Source organism: Astyanax mexicanus, chromosome 2 (assembly GCF_023375975.1).
Source record: "Astyanax mexicanus isolate ESR-SI-001 chromosome 2, AstMex3_surface, whole genome shotgun sequence".
In the NCBI taxonomy this organism is placed as follows: domain Eukaryota; kingdom Metazoa; phylum Chordata; class Actinopteri; order Characiformes; family Acestrorhamphidae; genus Astyanax; species Astyanax mexicanus.
Genome location: NC_064409.1, coordinates 32,664,528 through 32,685,997, shown reverse-complemented (window position 1 = coordinate 32,685,997; position 21,470 = coordinate 32,664,528). Strand labels below are relative to the sequence as shown.

Here is a 21,470-nt window from a genome sequence, read left to right as displayed (position 1 = left end):
TCAGAGGTTTTGCATAACTGCAGAACAGTTTGCTTGAGGGGCTGCCAGGACTCCGACGCCTTTTGTTCCACCAGTGCCCTTTTACACTAGTCACACATCTAACACAGCCCAAGCATTGCGTCACTTTGGCACCAGCTCCACATAAAAGTCCTCAGATCCTCCTCCAAACTTACTAACTTCCTTCAAAGGCCTAAAGCAGCATTCAGTGAACAACCTTATTTACTCAATTATACCCCAAACATGGAGCAGTCTGGCATCTGAAGTATGAGAAGGAGTCACACTGGATCTAACATAGCTAACAAATAATAGTGGCTTATAATCTCCAGTTAGCATAATTCAAATGCAAGACTATATCACTTCATTTCGACCTCAATCCAGATCAAGTAAAACGTTTTTATTTAGTTTCTGTCACTGACAAATTATGTCCTAAGCAAATGGACAAAAAGATGACAAGAAAAATAGATCAGCCTGTCTATATCTGTTTTTTCCCCATGGCTGGAAACATTTATTATTCTGGAAACGTGTTATTTTTTTTTTTGTATACTGTGTTGTTTAATTTTGCACAGAAATATAAACTTACTCTCTTCATGGCTGTCTTGGTTCTGGTCGAAAGACTGCTGCGTATGCAGAACTCTGGACAAGACTAGAGTGGCGTTGTCTCTCACCTGCAAAAATAACATGCATTATAACATCCATTAGCTTCAAACTCAGAGATAAAGGACAGTTAGCTAGTTAAGCTAGTAAAACTACTTGAAGGACCAATCCTTTATACATAACACTTTTCCTGCAGATAAATATAGAGGTTTTCTGCCTGTAATAAAAGGAATAGGGGAAATCTTGATCAGGATTATAAAAAGGTTCACAAATTTCAATGGTTGAAATATTTTTGTAAACAAAATAAAGTTGCATGTACATAAATAAAGTCCCTACATTTCCTTCGGTATGACAGACGGACAGACCGTCTCTGTCTGTCTGTCTGTATCTAGCTTTTTCTTAATAAAAACGTATAAAAGTATACTTGAGAGCAATAAAAAGGTTAAATTAGGTAAAGAATACAAAAAAACATACTTTCAGAAAACACACATTAAATATACTTTCTCTGTATTTCCATAAACTGATATTGAATAACTCAAAAGCACAATATAATGCTTTTGTTATATTTAAATATAGCTTAATTGAAATTGAAATACACTTACGTTCCCATAAGTTGTTCCAAAATAGTACACTTAGTATGTATTTATATACGTAATATTTTTTATGTTTAAAGTATGTACTTTTCCATGTTAAGTATACTTTACAAAGGAAGCCATAAATAGAACATTTAGGAAAGTTTAATTGTTAAGTGTGAAATGTTTTGATAGTTTTGTGTTAGTACTCACGTTGTAATGTGCTAAAGTGTTGAGACGTTTCCACCTGCCCTCCTTTTGTGATGTCAGGTCCAGGTCAGACAAAATCTGCCCTGTTGAACCAGGACGCCATTCTGAGGACAAAAAGTGCATTTTACAGCTCATACAATTAAAGGTCCAGTACAATGTAAATGTCATGTACATACTGTACATATTCTATGCAAAAAAAGTTTAGAAATGTAAGTAATGTCACACTTTTAAACAAACTTGTATTTTTACAGAAAAACATCACTTAAATCTATAGTAATAGTCATGCTAACTGAATGGCAGTAACCTACCTAGTGCAACACTGTCCACTGTGGGTCTCTGAGAGTAGGGAAGGTTCCTGTAAACCTGCTCAATTATTTTCTCCTTCACCTGGGAGATGGTGTCACAGTTCAGCACCTTCACTGGAGTCACATCAGGACCCTCTCCATGAACCAGCACCTGCAGCGTCTGAGAGGAGATAACAAGCACTCACTCACCACTAGAGCCTACATATTGAAACAGTGTTATTTATACACCAACAAACTCTGTAATCACTTTACATTTCAATTTAGATTTCATATTAAGCTGTTATGTCTGATCAGAGCGGTCACTGACAATTATCTGCCATTTAATACTTCATTAGGAAGTATCATAAGTTAATTAAGCATTTTGTCAAGCATGTTAACTTGTGAATTATATGTCATAATAGCTTGCACAATAATCATGACAGCTGATTAAAAGCCTTAGCACACTATTTGTAAAGACTAATGTAATATAATTGCACAGAAAACGAACAACACTGCGCAGGGGCTTCTCTCTCTCTGTCATGCACATGTGCATATGAGGACAGTATGCAACAAGACCTGTGATTGGTCATTGACAAAAGAAAAAAAGGTGTGCTGTTGCAGAATGAAACTGAAACACCTGGTTTTAGACCACAATAATTTATTGTTCTGACGGACAGTTCTGGTGGAAACAGGAGAGTTTTTATTTTTTTATTTTATTTCTAATTTGTTCCCATTTTCTCCCCAATTTACACGGCCAATTACCCAACCCATTCATTAGGACTCCCCCTATCACTAGTGATACCTCAACACACCAGGAGGGTGAAGACTAGCACATGCTTCCTCCGATACATGTGAAGTCAGCCACCGCTTCTTTTCGAGCTGCTGCTGATGCAGCATTACCGAGCAGCCAGCGCGCTCGGAGGAAAGCGCAGCGGCTCGGCTCCAGTACATCAGCTCACAGACGCCCTGTGCTGCAGACATCCCCGTAGGAGTGATGTGGGGAGAGAGCGCCATCTACCCACCCAGAGGGAGCAGGGCCAATTTTGCTCCCTCTGACGCCGGCAGCTTGATGGCAAAGCTGCATGAGCTGGGGTTCGAACCGGCGACCTCCTGCTCATAGTGGCAGCGCTTTAGACCGCTGGACCACTCGGCGCCTCGGAAACAGGAGAGTTGAGGTGCACATTGAATTCTGCCGTGATTTGGGCAGCTGTGGTTTTATGTTTTTTTGATACAATCCAGGTTAGCACCCAAACATCCCTTTCAGACAGCTTCCTCTTGCGTCCACAGTTAATCCTGTTGGATGTGGTTCATCCTTCTTGGTGGTATGCTGACATTACCCTGGATACCGTGGCTCCTGATACATCACAAAGACTTGCTGTCTTGGTCACAGATGTGCCAGCAAGACGTGCACCGACAATTTGTCCTCTTTTGAATTCTAGTATGTCACCCATAATGTTGTGTGCATTACAATATTTTGAGCAAAACTGTGCTCTTACCCTGCTAATTGAACCTTCACACTCTGCTCTTACTGGTGCAATGTGCAATTAATGAGGATTGGCCACCAGGCTGCTCCAATTTAGCCATGAAACCTCCCACATTAAAATGACAGGTGTTTCAGTTTCATTGTCCAACCCCTGTACAAGGCAAATTTAACTAAAAAAAGAATGTAAAGACTGCCTATTACGTCCTTGCTAAGAAATAACTGGAGCTTCACGTGATGACCTTGTGGTGCTCTGAAGTACAGAACATATCACTATAACTGTATATTCAAATACAACTGAAATAGAAAAATTCTGTAGAAACATTTTGTATTTTTTGTTGTTCGGCAAATCCATCAGTAGAAAATCATCTGGACATCTGCAATATGGCAGTCATGAGCAGTGAACAGTTGCAGTGAGGTTTAATGGGTGCACTCACCAGGACAAAATACTCCACATCATCCCCCAGCAGGCCTGTGTCATTCAGGGTATACTTTGCCTTCTTCATCTTAGCATCCACTGGTCCTTTCTCCACCTGGTGCTTAATAGCTTTAAAAAGCTTGTAGAGTGGTTCACCTGCTGAGTCCTGAAAGCAGAAGTGTGCATATGTACATGTGCAAGTTCTTCACGTAGCTTTGAGTCTGGGAAAAACATGGACGCTCAAGGGACTGAACCAAACTGTGAGCTTAAAGTCAGCTTACCTTGAGGAACTGGTAGAGGCATATAGACATCCAGTTACAAAGCATCCTCTCCACTACTGTCTCTGACCTACAGATCAAATACAGAATTTTACACAGAAATTTTAAATTATTTAAGACAAAATCTGAACCAGCAATGGCTGGTAGAAATTGGGTAAGGAGAGTAAATTTAAAAATGCCTTCCACATTTTGTACTATATATTTCTCACTATAAGGCACACCAGATTATAAGGAGCACTATTAATAATCGTCTATTTTCTGGTCTATTTTCAGAATGCAATGACTAATGGACCAATGGATATTTATATTTTTAGTAATAGTACACACTGTTACATACACCTGGGTGCAAACAGCTTGTGTTTTTATTATACATCTAATATTAAATTTACTTTCACTACTGTGTATAAGTAAGTAAAAGTGACACAGTCAGCATAGTAGAAGAGACAGCAAAAGCCAGACAGAACAAAAAGAAAAACAGTGATCAGCCCCTCACCTGCGGAGCATCAGTTTGGGGTTCTTGCTGTGGATGTACTCCTCCATCAGCTCCAGCAGCAGGGTTCTCATGATGTCTGTGTAGTACTCCAGCTTTCCATGCAGAGCCACCGTCAGCAGTGAAGCAAAGTACACCTTACTTCTGGCATTGAACTCCTGCTGGCTCTCCAGAGTACGAATGAACTGCAGACAGAGCAGAAGCATTATTTAATGTTTGCAAGTATCAAGGTCTGTGTTACATTAGTGCTGATCCCAATGGTTCAGTGTTTCCTTTAACATGGGGTCACGTTTAAACTGAAATAATCAAATTAAAGCCAAATGCTCAACATAAGAGATATTTGGAGAAAAGTAAACACTTCACTTCATCTATCTGTGTCTGTCTGTCTGTCTTTCAATTAGCATTCTTCGCGTCATTTTCCTAACTATTGAAAACATCATTTCCATATTAAGTTACGCAGCAAGATATAGCAAATTTACCTTTTAAAACAACTTCAAAACCATGAAAAATATTTAAAAATATAAAAAATAATCCATAAAAGTGGGGTAACACAAGTGTTCCCTTTCCCTAAACATATGTTTGGGGGAATCCTACAGGCTACACTTTGTACTGCCTCTCTAACTAAAAAGCAAACATGGTGACAAAAACAATAGTTTGGCAAAAAAAAACACAAATACAGTGCATCACAGATTTATATTAAGACATACATTGATAAGAAACGTCTTGCTGTTGAGCAGATTGGAGAACTGGTTGAGGGCCTGGTCCACAATGGCCCTGCGGTTCTCAGGAATATCCAGTTTCCCTGTGATCATGACATCGTTGGCCCCATCTTTAGAAGGCAGGAAGAAGACTCTGTCTGTGTAGGTCTTATAGTCCAGGAACGGAATACGAGCCTCACTCATATCACTGGTGTGGTCTTCCATCTCAATCATTAGATCTGTAAGAAACAGTAGAAGATCTTTCTTTAGACTGTTTTGACTGACGATCAGAAAATAAATTGAAAAGAGAGAATCTTCTGTAATCCCACTTGTATCACTTTTAAATTGGCAGATACTCATTTTATAAGTGACTGTTCAAAATCCATTATGAATTATTCAGTAACGTTTAGGAAACTAATATGCAGGATATGCAGTTCTGAGAGTAAGAAGATGCTGCAGTATTTATGTGCCATAACACAAAGACATGTGATGCTATATTCAACTGCTTTAGGCCAAATAATCAAGAAATGTGTGTGGCACCAAACAAATTGCTATAATTACAATGGTTAAATAAGACATACTATTTTCCAAAATATGAATACCAGGATTTTAACTACTTAAACAAAAAACACAACACAACATTAAGCCTATTGTTCCAAAGCATTTTTTTAAGAGAGCTAAGCTCATGCTAAAATTGGTCAACACTTGTCATCTAACTTTACTGTAATAAATCACAACTGTACAGATGTTCTGTATAGTTATATCAAAAGACAGCCTTTTATTTTGAATGCTTTTTAGACAATTTTCAGTTTGAAGGCCACAAGAGTCATATTACAAAATATTATCAGAACAGCTAAAAAAAATAAATAAAATAAAAAGAGCAGTTATGAACATACAGCTCTGGAAAAAATTAAGAGACCACTTCAGTTTCTCTGATTTTGCTATTTATAGGTATATGTTTGAGTAAAATGAAAATTCTTTTTTTTTTTTCTGTAAACAACGGATAACATTTTTATTTAATTAAATATTAAATAAAAAGTAATTAAATAAAAAAAATAGAGCAGAAAATTAGAAATGGATGAAATAACAAAAAAATAATAATGCAAATAAAATAAGTTCATATTTAAAAAGTTGTAAGAGTTCAGAAATCAATATTTGGTGGAATAACCCTGGTTTTTAATCACAGTTTTCATGCATCTTGGCATGTTTTCCTCCGCCAGTCTTACACACTGCTTTTGGATAACTTTATGCCACTCCTGGTGCAAAAATGGCTTATGATCAATCATCGTCCTGATTATATTTCAGAGGTTTTCATTTTGATAAAATCAAGGAAAAACATCTCATTTATTTCCAGAGCTGTATGATTACATCATCATCAGTTTGGTCACTGCTGTAAGATGGCTACTGATCATGCAGCACAGACCTCAACTAAGTGTGTGAGGCTCAGTGAAGATGCAGGAGCCACCCACCTGTGAACTCTTTTTTACAGCGGTCCCGCACACTCTCCTCCAGACTCTCCAGCTGCTGCTTCACCTTTTCATACTCTCTCTCCGCCTGCTGACTCTTCCTCCTGAAAACGCACACACACATCTTTCTGTTTGGTTTGTTTTAATTTTTTATTAAATGTAAGATGCTGCTCACTCTTACATTACTATTACAAAATAAAAAAACATAACATTCCCATCAAGCATTCAGAGACTTTACTTACCTGTAGCAGTAGACAGACACAGCGATGAAGAACAGCATGGGGAGGAGAACTGCAGGGATGATGATGAAGAGAGGAACCTCATTCTTCTTCTCATACTGAACAGATCCCACATTCCACTCTCCATGACCAAACTTCACCTGAGAGAGAGAGAGAGTATTAATATTAGAGAGAGAGAATTTAATATTTAAATAGAGAAGGAGAAAAGAAAAAAGAAATATTAATGGATGTATTGATGGAGAACGAAAGATATAAATATTAAATAGAAAATAAATATTAAAGAGAAAGAAAGAAAGAAAGAAAGAATAGATTGGTGGTTAGATTAATGGAAGAGCATCTCTCACCACTAGCTCCATGGTCTCTGAGCTGGTGTCCCTGCGCTGGCGTCTGGATCGTGATCTAGGGGGGGTGGAGGGGGCCTGCAGGATCAGCTTGTCATCATGAAGGGAGTTTACTGTACACGGTGCATCTCCAACAAACGCTTGTGCCTCTTCTGCTGTCATGGCTTTAGAGAGACCTCGACCCTGCAGAGCACACATAAGAACATAGAAACAGTCAGACACAGACTTCTGCACCTGTCTAGTTCAAAACTCTTCTAAGATACTGTCCATTTTAATTCACTTATCCAGCTGAGTGTTCATTTCAGCATTTTAATTCACCATCAAAAGTGTAGGTAAGCCATTGAATATGAAGCTTAAAAGGTCCAGAAAGAGTTTATTTAAAAGGCAGATGAAATTCCTATTTGACTGGATTGGCAAATACGTGTCAAATCTGAATTCATGTGTCTTTTTGTTTTTCAGCATGAGCTACGTGCTTCTCTCTCATACCCACACAACTGGTACAGCTATAGCTGCAAAAACTGGCCTTTTATCACCTCCTCGACCTGAGCATGAACTTGCTTTTCACTCCAGCAAAAGATGCTCCACATATGAGCTGCTAACACATCCATTTCCCTTTATAAAGCTACAAGTCGTCTCTCAAATATGACGTTTTTGTTGTTGGTGAAGAAGGAGACATTTATACACGTATTAATGTGTGCATGTGAGGCGTTTCAAGGACAGATTGGTTCACATTACACCATACCTGTCAAATTTTAGATTAAAAAATAAGGAATATTTTCCTCTGTCCGCTTAAAGTCGTCCCACCAGCCCAACGTAGGTTCAGTATCCCTTACATTTTAAGACAGGTTTACAAAAAAAATCTAAAATAACGACATGTGAACCACTTACACACAATTAGATTATCAGAATCTGAAATGTTGCGGACATTCCTACATATGTCATTCTTTTAATACAGCCAAATTAAAAACACTTTTCCAAATATTTTTTTTAAAAGTTAAGATTTCATGTCTTTTTGGCATAAATGCACTCTTTTTTATAATATATTTTTTATTTATTTAATGGATTTAAAATTGAACAAAGGGTGCACAAATTCTGCAAACTGAATCTTTTGATCACTCCACCCCTGATCAGTTTAGTTAATTTTAGATTAGTTAATAGTTAATTTTTAACATTTCTAGTTCAAGCTGTATTTTTTTTTATTTTAAAAGGTTTAATCTGTGTGTTTTATTTCAGAGACGAGTATTTTTAAGCAGCTATCAGAAAAATCTCATCACAGTTTACATGATTAGCCTACCGTTCCCTTTCTTTTAGAAAAATCGCTGTATATCCAGATATGTTTTAACATCAGCTGCTCCGACTAGCTGCAAGCTGATTGGCTGTTTCTCCTGAAAGGCGGGACTTTCTCCTTGAACCGGCTGCACGATTGGTTAAGAGACACAGAGCAGTCAGCTCCCTGTCTCCTCAATAATACCGTATTTTTCGGACTATAAGGCGCACCGTATTATAAGGCGCAAGATGAGTGAACGGTCTATTTTTAGTGTTAGTCCATACACAAGGCGCACTGGATTATAAGGCGCACTAAATGAAACTTTATTTATATCAGTAACAATAACTCTGAGCAATAAATCCTTCACAATATCTGTGAAAAATAACAACATCTCTGAGCAATAAATCAACAAGCACAGCAAGTACGTATTACTCCGCGACGCTCCTGACAACGGTAGCCGCAACGCTCCGACAGACCATAATATTATGTTGAAGCACAGCAAGTACATATTACTCCGCGACGCTCCTGACAACGGTAGCCACAACGCTCCGACAGACCATAATATTATGTTGAAGCACAGCAAGTACGTATTACTCCGCGAGGCTTCTGACTATAATAGCGTGTTGTGCCGAATTCGGTGAATAAAACGGTTTTAAAACAGAGATAAAGATTGGATAAGTTTCATTTCTGGATGAAGTGATTTCCAGCGCTGTTTGGATATAACTGTGGATTACAGGAGACTGGATTGATGGATTCTCTTTAGTCTGGACGCGTTTTGAAGGTAGGACCTGTGGCTGAGCGCGGGTGTGTGTTCGGGGGGTGGCGGCAGTGACCGGAGGTTACCCCAGGACAAAAGGAGAGCCTATTATTACTGGAAACATGCGCTCTGACGCAGCTCTAATTCATGAAACATACATCCTACAGTAAAAGCACAGTTCTGGAATCCGGAGAGCCAGACGGTTCGAATGGTGTATGACATGACCGCATTCGATGAAATATGGACGAACGATAAACGCAAATATGAGAGTTATGAATTATTAAAATCATAACCAAGGCATATTTCGCCCTAAATGTTTATTTTCTGAAAGGATATTCCGCTAAATAGGCTAAATAGCTCAAAAGCAGAGATTCTAAGCTTTAAAATGGTATATTGGATGTCTATATTGAACCTGTAACTGTTCATAACTATTCAGAAACACAGCCAGTTATGAAATATTAAATATTTCTGGCCCGCCGGTGGGCCAGCGCGTGTTAAGAGGTTAACTTTACTTAGAAGTGGGCGCTAAAAAGAAACAGTTTGTGCTATTACCCCAGAACGGGTGGAAAGGAAAGTTTACCGGCACCTTGTTCTGGCCACGGAGCTACAGTGGAAACTAGCTACCCTGACCCACAGCCGAGAGGCAGTACGGCAGTCAAAGGTAACCGCGCGCTAGCCCAAGAGGGGGATCTTTTTCTGGCGTGGGTGAGGAATTCTGCACAACAGAGCGCCGTGTACCACATAAAAATCGAGGTCAGTAAACACAAGCAAAATCCATACACAAGGCGCACTGCATTATAAGGCGCAATGACGATTTTTGGGAAAAAATAAGTATTTTAAGTGCGCCTTATAGCCCGAAAAATACGGTATATATTTTTTTATTTTAATATAATACGGGAAATTTACGGGAAAATACTAATACGGGAGGACAGCGGGAAAGAGGAGTAAAATACGGTAGTTTCCCGGCCAAAACGGGAGACTTGACAGGTATGCATTACACACAGATATAGGTCACTTACATCGCTGAATGTGAACCGTCAAGATAGCTAAATCTGATCTGAGCAAAAAAAAAAATGGATATATTGCAGCTAAACTACCATAACTAACCTTCCTTTTCAAATTTTGCAGTTTATTTAGAAGTACTTTATTGAAGCCAATAAATTCACTTCTATTCAGTTATATCCAGGAGAAAAGTGTGAAATTTTGGAATGCTTTTGTTCACCACAGGGCATGGTGTGAGGAATTTTCAAAATCCCATTTTCTCTGTGATACATATATCTGCTTACTAGAACTTTGTCATAGTTGCTATGCACTAAAATATTACTACAACTTACTACTGCACCATCATTTCAGTGTTTTAATCAAGACAAAATAAGATCCACAAATAACCAAGTATTGGATAAGTAAGCTCTTGGGACACTAACCTTATGTGACATTACTCTCATGATTCCTACGATAACAGATACTTCAATTTGTAATTTTCCAAACCTGTTACTACCCTTTGTTGAAAACACCCCAATTGTCACACCAAGATTAAACAGAAAAAGAATGGCATGAAGCTTTACATCACAATGGTTACACTCCAAATGAATACTTGTAGATAATTACATGGACAATGATGATGCTGCTTGCACTGATGGACATCGGGCTGGTCAGATTTGAGAAGAAAGGATCTGGATGGTACTCAAAATCAGTCAGGTTCTTCTTGATGTTGTCCAGCTGAACGACTGTCTTAAAGGAACGATTATGGTCCGTCATATTCACCACAGGAGAGAGGAACACCAGCACTGTATCGTTTTTACTAAAAGCCACCTGCACAAACTACAAGAGAGAAAGAGAGGGAACAATTTCACTATTTTTCTAGATTTTAAAAGTTCGGCACTATTACACATTCTGTTTTCCTTTTGATAAATAGGTGCACACTTTTTTACATTTGTATCATCAGTGGGTGAAACTTGAAATAGCTGAATGCAATAATCAAAATGGGTGGCCATGTGTATTTGGACACACAATGTATACTGAATTTAACATACTAATATATATGTATGTGCATGTTTGCTCACATTTGGCATGCATGGTTTAACTGTAGACCTTTTATGATATTTGCAGTCAGATAAATGTCTTTTTCTCTAACTGAATATCATTTCAGTTATTTCAGTTCAATGCTGCTGCTATTTTTTTATCTACATCACAATCTGTAAAGAAGAGGCTCACCTCTGCATTGCTGGACTGCTTGTTGAACTCGTCAGTAGAGGGCAGCACTCGCATGACTGCACTCTGAACCAGGTCAAACCCGGTACCATGGACTGCGATCCTCCGGCCGCCGCTGCAAATGAGACACACAGAAAAATGCAGTCAGACCAGCTTCCAGGCATAGGTGTGTACTCAAGCAAACACAAACTCACAACAAACAACTGAACTGCTAAAGTGAAAAGGACTACTAGCTTTTTTATCCATTTCTAACACTTTTGGAGGGTTACAAGTAAAAAGTTTAGTTTGTTATTATCTATTATAGATAACTGAAAGGATTACTGCAACGTATTAAATGCTATATCCATATGTTTATACATACAGCAATGTCCCTTAGGTGCAGATAAATGGGTTTCTACTGTAGATATATAATCTAAACTACTTGATCTAAGCATTTCAGTCTCACCACATTGCCATTGTCATGTGTTCTAAACAACTTAACTTCTTTTTTCTTTTTTTTTCTTTTCTTTAACTTTTCATTTTCTTTGATAAAATAAAGGATATTAATGGCAAGTTTTGGATTTTGCCTCAGTTCTGAAATTCTGGATCTCTATTTTCTAAATATAATTCAATAAAGCAAAATAAACCTATACTCTAAACAGAGTTTTTGGTGCTACAGTATCTAATCCATTCTGTTTATAAACAAAAGGGTTTCCTCCTATGTGACAAACCTTTAATGAGACAAAGAACTGATACAACATTTTTTTTTTATATCCATGCTTCTACCTACCACACTGTCTTTATCAAAGAACCCTGGCGCAAAATCTATTTTTGATTAAAAAAAAATAAAACTCATCTGGACCAAGAGCTCTGTAGAAAACTTACTGACCTAAAATCTCTCTTTGATGAGATGGAATAATCTGAATTTTAATGTGTAAACAGGAATAATCAGCTGTACTGCAGCATTAAGGGAAAACCTACAGTTCTCTGCATATGCTTAAGTTCAGAATACAAAACACCTCCCTCAGCCCTAAACCCACTCACTTAAGCCTTTCTCACAGACCTCATAGGACGTTGTGTTTTCATTTCCAGCTCTCCAGCACCTCTGATCATACTCTACAGTTCTACAGCCAGGAGCGTTCATCTCACAGTTTCTCCCCAGACTCCTCTTCTCACAGAACCCCCCCCCTCTTAACTCAGAATCTTAAATAACACGACCAAAGGCAACCCTGCTTTCCACTTGGTCTACTGCTGTTCCATAACTAATGTCCAGCCTGCTGATTCTCACTGACCCTAAGGAATGATCTGTTAAAAATCATCTCTATCACTACGCTTTTTGTTCTGGATACACATTTATCCCCCAAACATCACTGCAAATAAATATCTGTACATGTAAACATACAGTTCTGTTGCACACTGAACTAACTGACTGACCCAAGCAGCAAAAACAGCACCTGGACCAACATCATCTTTGTTCACACTTAATAGTCAAAGACAGCCAGAAACCACAGAAAAATCTGAATTTTGCTAATCATATCCAAACCCACATTTTATGGGTGTTTAAAATGCAATTATATTCTGAATTTTACACCTTAATTTTAGTTTAGACACACTGGGTGCTCTCAACGTGCATTTTGTGTGCCTCACAATGCGATAAATACAAATCTTATCAAATGTTTGCTATGCAATGTGGCTACGGTGATATGCCTCTGTGATAGATATATAGGTAAGTAATCAAATCATTTCACAGTAAACGATTGTTTTTCATGAGCCTATCATAAAAGGAAAATCAGCAAGTTTTATTTGAAGGCAAAATAACCAGGTGGTAAAAAGGTGGAGCTTTTGTTTTGCACCAATTACAGAATATTTAATTAAAACATCAAAAAACAACTACTGTATTTTTACACAATAAGGCGCACTTAAAATCCTTTAATTTTCCCAAAAATCGTCAGTGTGCCTTATGTATGAATTTGACCAGTCAGGTAGTAAGGAGCAGTAAAGGTACTCTGCTGAAATACAGCGTTATACAGGAGTTTCAGTTTAGTTTCTCCAGTAGCATTAGCATGCTAACAGAGGTGAGTATTACTGGCCTGTAGCCTGTTGCTAACCCCAGCTAGCACTGCTGGACCAGCATTACATCACCCGCTAACCACACTAAGTGTTCTAAGTGCTCTTTTGCGGTTCAAAGATGAGTATCAGACTATAGTCTGTTTGTTTACCGTGTTAAAATAAGCTATGTTGGATGAACCGCTTAGCTAATATCGCCCTGGCTTACAGGAGCACTCAGGGTTCCTCCCTGTAGTGCTATCAGGTGGCATTAGCCGCTAATCGCTACCGGTTAGCTTCTAATGCTAATGCTCTAACTTGGAAATCAGTAAATCTATGGTTACTGTAAATAGACGGAAGTGATTTACTTACACAATAAACAGTTTATAGGAGAAAAATCTGTGTAGATTAATATCCAGTGCTGGTTTGACTAGTCTGACTGGTCTGAAATGTTTTTTTTTTTTTTTTTTTTTTGACATCCCTGTTCCTACTACTACTCGTGTCGCATAAAATGCAACTTATAGTCCGGTGCGCCTTATGTATGAAAATAGACCAGAAAATAGACGTTTATTGATAGTGTGCCTTATAATCCGGTGCGCCTTATTGGGCGAAAAATACGGTACAAATACTTAGTCAATGCATTCTGTTGCACCTTTATGTGAATAAAATGACTAGACAAGTTAGTATGAAGAGCATTCATGCCAACAAAGAATGGTTTTGATTAAACTGTAGACTGACATTCTGAACTGAAGCTGGTTAAACCTAGCTATCTATATCAGCAATGTTATATTAAATGAATTAAGCCATAATAACACAAAAATGTGACATTTTATCACATCTATCCGTATTTATCTGAATAAAGTAAATATTTAGTCACACAGGACTGTAAGGTTTGAGAGCCGTAGATTCAGACTGACCACATAAAGCTGGATTGAGGGACGTAGGCTATGATCTCTGGGTTGGGGGCGTAGCTGAAGGTTTCCGTCACGTCTTTAGAGGTTTTACTGCCGTATTTAACTGTGACCTTCACAGAATCAGCAACCTTATTATATGGACCAGTTTTACAGGTGATTGTGGTACCAAAGGTCAGCCTGAGAGAGAGAGAGAGAGAGAGAGAGAGAGAGAGAGAGACAGAGAAAGAGAATAATTGTTGTTAATGAAAATGACTTTAATGAGAAGGCTATTCAAACTGTGTTCTTGTGTGATTAATCTTTTGCTCTGATGATTTGTGAAGCTAAATATTTTAGAACATCTTGTTATAATTCATACAGATTGAGTATAAATTAGCTAGAAATTGTATTTCTTGCACCTGAGATCTCTCTACAGTAAGGAAGTGCAATTTGTACTTTGAACCAACCAGAAAGCACATGCATTTCTGGACAAGCTGAGGGATACATAACTTTCAGTTGATTTTTCTCAGGAATTTGCATAAGATTTGTGCTGTTTTTGGAGTATTGTTCCTGCAGCTTTACCAAAGTTACATAGAGCAGGCAGTCATGAACTGAGCCCAGAGTAAGTAAGTCGTTTTTAATCTGTTTAAGGTACAAATTTGAGATACTGCTGCTTTATTTGCAACATGGTGCACACTCCTAAATATGGTCAACCGTGGATATGGTAGGGGATTTGACATGCTCAAGTTAATAAAGACAAGACAGATGGTTTGTGTGTGTGTGTGTGTGTGTGTGTGTGTGTGTGTGTGGGTGTGTTTTTTTATGAAAATAGGATTTTTTTTTCTAGAGTTAATGAATGAGTGTTTAGTTAATTACACGGGAAATTTTAAAACAGGCTGAATGCAGCATTTGTTACTTACACTTCACAGGGCACTCCTGCCACTTGGACACTAATGTCTTCTTTACTGGCAGTGTCCAGGTATTGTCCTGTGATTGTGATTACTGTGCCTCCTTGAGCAGGTCCTCTAATGGGGTGCACTTTTTCAGGAATCGGGTCCTGCAGGAAACATCATAGCAAATCTAACTCTCTTTTCACACTCATACACAGCCTTACGAACTAGAAAATTCACTTGCATCTGTTTAATCAGCAAATAATCACAGAGCACGCATCTCTGCTCACACACAGAGTACAACAGCTGGGGAGAAGAGGGGAGAGAGATAGGGAGAAGTTGCAGAAAATGAGAAAATGCACATGATCAACACTTTCAGTCTTAAAGGACCAATAAGGTTTATATTTTCAGTAGTAAATAATAAAATGATCAGGATCTGTCATCAAATAATAAGGAAACATGCAACGTTTAAAAACTGTCATCTGTTGTCAGCAGAGCTAAAGACAGTATTCTCTAGGGATGCAACGGTATGATGTGGCCACGGTTTGGTTCACGTTTTTAGCTCTTTCTTTTTTTAGTGCTGCTACTCCTACTGCAGAGCCAATATTAAACAGAAAAAAAGGCACAGATTACTGGCAAACTTGACGTTCTACCCACTATCCTCACCTAATCATCTTATCTAATCTGTTGTCTATTAAATAGCGATGAGGGTGGGACTAGACCTCTACTATACCTAGACATATCCAGCGTGTCTGCAGATAAAGGATAATTAAATAGAGAATTTAATAGTACTTTTTAATGCCAAAGAATAACTACTTTCACAATAACAAAATGATAAAGTGGTAAAAAAATACCAATATTAAGTTCACAGACTTTACAGTAACCTTGCAATTGTGCTTTTACAAACCAAAATTTCAGACAAGCAGAAATGAAACTGAAAAAAAAAAAAAAAACTTTGATAATCTAATCAGTTAACCATGTTAATATTATTCTTCCCCGTGCCTGAAGTACAGCTAACTTGGAAAATAAAACAGAATTGCATTTAATGTCTTCAGCATTTATAAGACCTTTTTTCGCTAAATGAATTTAAGACTTTTTAAGGATCCATGTTACCCCAACTAATCCAAAAATCAAACTGGAGCAATTCAAGACTTCTATATTTATATATAAGAACACAAAAAAGGGTTTTCATTCCTGGAGAAAGAAAAAACAGGAATGCAGCACACTTCCACACGTAGTTACTCTACATGCAGGTCTGCTGGCAGACACCTACGTGGAATTCTGCACATGATGCCATGAGCTTACAGATGTGAAGTGTAAAGCAAACCTGAAGAGATCCAGAGTGAGAGAAGGAGAGGTGAGAGAGATAGAGAGGGTGAGAGAGCTGATGGAGTAAACTTTACCCTGTATTGGAAGTAAAATTTTGAGTCTCCTCTCCTGGAACCTTCCAATTCCACCACTACCGGACCCTCAGTGCTATGAATGAGCGCATCCCCAGGAGGCCTAGTCCACGGCCCGATCTCACACACAACACTGAAACAAACAAACACAGGTTAGAGCTCACACAAACCTTATTTTTTTTATAAACCATATATTTTTTGAGTTGTATGTTCATTGTTTTGTCTGATTCTCTGTGCAGCTATCAAATTTCTGTAAAGTTGCTTTGCGACAACATCAGTTGAATGACCTATAATAATATATTTGATGTGATTAATTAATAAAAACTATATATAATTAGTTCTCTACTGGTTCCATAGTGGCAACATAACACAGATGGACGCTTGGATTTCATGGTTGTAATGACATATAGAGCAACGTGTTATCCATCAATTTTAGACCAAAGTTAAATATTAGATTGTCTTGGTTGTTTAAATAAATCTACTGAAGAAAAATAATCATTAGAAGCATTTTTTATGTTTCAGTAAAATTGGTAAACTGTACCTGGGCAAATAATGACTGAGCGAGAACAACACTAATCAAATTTATTACATTTTTGTAAATGGTATAAATATCACTATTCAAGAGGTGATACATTTCGTAATATGTACATTTCTGTTTATATGTCTTCATATCTATTCATCTAGAAAACAAAAAAAGCACATTGTGGACGTAGTACCTGGTAGACACAGAGTATTTTTCTGCTTTATGTACACAAGGCATTCCAGCTACTGTGATTCTCTTAATGTCCTCCTTTTTAATGCCCAGGTTGGAACCCTTAATAGTGACCAAGATACTGCCATTCATTGGCCCGTACCGTGGCACAATCTGAAAACAGAAAATAACAAACACTTATTAGGGAAAAACAGGAGAACAGTTTGAGCACTGATAAAAGTATCATGTAGAATCTGACAGAACAGTTATAATACTTATTGTTTGTTTCTACTGTGTACTGTTTGTTTCAACTGTGTTGTGTAACTGCTACTGGCTGCTAAATTTCCTTCGGGATCAATAAAGTATCTATCTATCTATCTATCTATCTATCTATCTATCTATCTATCTATCTATCTATCTATCTATCTATCTATCTATCTATCTATCTATCTATCTATCTATCTATCTATCTATCTATCTATCTATCTATCTATCTATCTGGAACACAGCAGAGATAAACTAGTGAGAGATGAGAGATCTAATTTACAAAACATACAGCTGAACATTCATTATAGGTTTTCATTGGATGTTAATATACAAATATATATATATATATATATATATATATATATATGCAGTACCATCAGTCTCATCTCCAATCTAAGAAAAAAAACATAATAATAATAATAATAATTTACAGTAAAAAAAAGAGGACTTTTGTGTATGTCTTAAGTTTGTATCACCTGTGTCAGCCCAAGGCTGTACTTTGTATTGATAGATTTACAATTACAGAAATTAACTCCCTACAGATGAAGCTATAAAATCATGTGGCATATGAATATAATACAAAGAAAACATATTAATATTATAAAATATGTTCAGTGTTTAATGTATAGTGTTTATTTAATATGTTTACACTTTCCTACTGACTCAAAAATGCCCAATTATTCTTTCATTTTTAAACTTTAGCAAAGCAAATCTAACAGTTTGTGACATTTCAGTAAATCACTCTACATTAAACTGAAATGAATAAATCGATTATTATACATTCCTATTAAGAGAAAAAAACAAATGAAACTTATGTGGAAGTGTTACAGGTTTGAGGGGTGCATGTCTCACATCTGTGATGCTGGGATCAGGGCACTGAGGAAGCTCTTCATTACAGCGATCTCTGTAGATGCAGGAGCGCGTAGTGGCACACCACACACAGCCATACTTCTCATCTGCGTTCTTACACAGACTGCAGTCCTCACGACCCACTGAACAATTATACAGCACCACTGTGTGTGAGAGAGAGAGGGAGAGTAATTTTTTTAATCACACAATCATTTTAATTGCAAATAATAATAAAATATTAATATTTTCAGTAATGTGAAACTAAACTTCATTCACAGAAATGTCCAAATAGGAAAAATAGTACTGTGAGTAACACTGTTAGTGCGGCACTAATTTAAGAGGAGATCTTACCAATACTGAGACACAAGAAGGTTTTATGCTATTTTAAGAAGATTTTATGCTATTTAGTAAATAATACATACTGCAACACTAAATATTTTTTTTCAATCCAATAATAACATTCCTACTCTCACTATTTTTGATCTTGGTAATCTTGGTTCTTTCCTTTTCTGTCTCTGGGTTCAATAATAAGTATAGAAGCTCAAGTATAATTCAAAAACTAGAATACAGGAAATACCTAACCCTAATATTTTTTGTTATAATACAGATTAATTAAAGTTTCAACATGAAAACTACATTGTAGAGTCTTCTCACTAAAATTGAGCTTAATTAAAAAATCTATAAAACCAACCACAACTATGTTATAAACAGAACGCTGGATTGCAGGAGCTGGGTGTATGGTAAACAGTTCTCTTGGCTTACCCTGCAGTGTGCTGTCAATCTTCTTCTCGGTCTCCTTTTCCTTCACATAGAATGTCACATTCACCTCTGGCTTTTTGTCGTATGCAAACTATGCAAAGAAAAACAGGAGAGAGTTTCAGAAAACTGGTTGCATTCACCTCATGCCCCTGCCCTGTTCTATCTTTTCAGTTATACTAAAATTATCAGTTGAATTTAGTTCAATAAATTCAGCCTGTTTCCTTTCTTTCATTATTACTCTTTATTCATCTTGATTGTTATATTTCTAATTACTGTACGAGACACAGTATTAGCAAATTAAACATGACATTTTCTTTTTTTGGTGAAATGGAGCAGGGTGGTGCTACAAAATTACAAGCAGTGCTCATCTTTATCAAATCTGACACACAGTACCCAAACAGGTCCAAGTACTATTATTTCAGCTCACGCAGACTATATTAATAGCAACCTCCACAATAATAATACTAATAATAAACCGATGGCAAGACAAATATCAATCGAGGGAAAAGGGACACAAACAAAAGGGAAAGAACTAAAAAATGAAATAAAAAAAGAATAAAGAAAGCAAATAGAAGAGGATGTGTGTAAAATGTGGGACACTGACCTCATAGCCTTCAAAACTGAAATTTGATCCCTTAACAGTCACTTCGCCCACCTGCTTCATCAGCTCAGTGCCAATCTGAAAGGACTTTCCCTGAGAGAAAAAGAGAGAGAGAGAGAGAGAGACATATTACATTTAAAATAGAGAGATTAAATTTGAGGGAGAGAGAAATATTAAAATTGAGAGAGGGAGAGAAAGAGAGAGAGAGCGAGAGAAAGAGAGAGATATTAAATTTGAGAGCAATTAATTGAGAGCAATATTAAAAATGAGAAAAAGAAAATTTTATTGAGAAAAAGAGATTAAAATTGAGAGAGATATATATTAAAATAGAGAGAGATAGCGAGAGAGATTTAATTTGAGAGAGAGAGAAAAAAGAGATTTTGAATGAGAGATTTTTAAAAATGAGTGAGATAATAAAAGATTAAAAGAGAGAAGGAAACCGAAATAATAAGCATCTTAAATGAAGGTGCATAACACGCAGCTCATATCCAAGATATGACAAACTAGTAATGTCACCACCAGAAAGCCTCTGTGTGAAGTGAGGAGCTTCTTACCATGTACTTCTCCAGGTTTTTGCCTTCAAATTGAATTGGGGTTTTGTAGCCGACAGGAATCAGCAGAGGATCTGCATTCTCAAACTGAGGACACTTCTCCTGCTGCAAGAGACAAAGAGAACCACACGGTCAACATTATCACAACAGCTCGTTTCCATGGATGAACTACTAACAGCATGACTAATCTAATCAATTTGAGAGCAATTGATGGGAGAGTGATGCGAAAGAAGCCATTTCTGCAAGCACGCTACAAACAGAGTCGCCTGAGGTATGCAAAAGCACAAAAAGCACACCTCAGGCGACTCTGTTTGTGGCGTGCTTGCAGAAATGGCTTCTTTCGCATCACTCTCCCATACAGCTTCTCTTTGTGCAAAGTGCGCTGTATTGTTGACCGATGCACAGTTACTACTGATACCAGGACTACTAATTTAATCAATACTGCTTATCGATTCAGTACTTTATGAATACAAACAACACTACTAATTTAGTCAACGCTGCTTATCGATTTTGTACTTTATGGATATGAACAATACTACTAATCTTATCAATGCAGTGATTCGTTAACCTATTGATACTAACAATACTACTACTCTTATTAATCTTACTTATCACTTTAGATACAAACAACACTACTATTCTAACTAGTACTGCTTAATGATTTAGTACTTAATCCAGTACCCTCACCTCTCTGTTCCTGATGATGTTAGTGCTGTCCACAGTGCTGTCTTCATCGCTGCAGGTGTGATCTTGCATGTTCCACTGGCAGCCCCACTCACTGGTCACACACAATATGCACCTAAACAAAAATAATTTCAGTTAAACAGAGAAAGACAGAAAAGTGTAGTAGAAAAAGTGCAAACGCATGAATTATATAGACAAATAAATTTTTCCTGTTACCAGTGAAATATTGTGACACTGACTCCAACACATGTGCAAAGAACTTAAGGTATGTCTTAACTGCTTAACTGTTGAGGTGATATATTCATGATATTTCCCAACGCATACATGTGGCAATAAAAACATGAGTTTAATTTAAGTGTCAGGCAGCTGCATAGAGAATCCCATAGCTGCTGATTATCAGAGCAGAACACAGTGTGATGAGTTTTTTTTTTTTTTTACACAACATTTATGTTTATTTTTTGCATAAAAATTTACATGACCTGGCCTTCATTCGTAACAAAGACTGTAAACAAGCTGTAGCCCTAACAAGCTCATTTGGGTCCTTGAGACCTTGGCAAA

General features: G+C 37.2%; 1 protein-coding gene across 1 annotated transcript in view; it reads right to left on the bottom strand.

The window, feature by feature from the left end:
- plxnb2a.1 (plexin b2a, tandem duplicate 1) overlaps positions 1 to 21,470 on the bottom strand; it is a 183,416-nt gene that overhangs the window by 11,593 nt on the left and 150,353 nt on the right. Inside the window, exons 11-31 of the mRNA XM_007229723.4 lie at positions 20,916 to 21,027; positions 20,232 to 20,333; positions 19,681 to 19,770; positions 19,080 to 19,167; positions 18,321 to 18,481; positions 17,227 to 17,375; positions 16,514 to 16,643; positions 15,141 to 15,277; positions 14,248 to 14,421; positions 11,309 to 11,420; positions 10,703 to 10,915; positions 7,074 to 7,253; positions 6,733 to 6,869; positions 6,494 to 6,594; positions 5,034 to 5,263; positions 4,330 to 4,511; positions 3,840 to 3,906; positions 3,578 to 3,724; positions 1,685 to 1,841; positions 1,380 to 1,480; positions 581 to 665 (exon numbers count right to left, since the gene is read on the bottom strand). Of these exons, the coding sequence (XP_007229785.3) occupies positions 581 to 665; positions 1,380 to 1,480; positions 1,685 to 1,841; positions 3,578 to 3,724; positions 3,840 to 3,906; positions 4,330 to 4,511; positions 5,034 to 5,263; positions 6,494 to 6,594; positions 6,733 to 6,869; positions 7,074 to 7,253; positions 10,703 to 10,915; positions 11,309 to 11,420; positions 14,248 to 14,421; positions 15,141 to 15,277; positions 16,514 to 16,643; positions 17,227 to 17,375; positions 18,321 to 18,481; positions 19,080 to 19,167; positions 19,681 to 19,770; positions 20,232 to 20,333; positions 20,916 to 21,027 (2,855 nt within the window). The remainder of the gene's footprint in view (positions 1 to 580; positions 666 to 1,379; positions 1,481 to 1,684; positions 1,842 to 3,577; positions 3,725 to 3,839; positions 3,907 to 4,329; positions 4,512 to 5,033; positions 5,264 to 6,493; positions 6,595 to 6,732; positions 6,870 to 7,073; positions 7,254 to 10,702; positions 10,916 to 11,308; positions 11,421 to 14,247; positions 14,422 to 15,140; positions 15,278 to 16,513; positions 16,644 to 17,226; positions 17,376 to 18,320; positions 18,482 to 19,079; positions 19,168 to 19,680; positions 19,771 to 20,231; positions 20,334 to 20,915; positions 21,028 to 21,470) is intronic.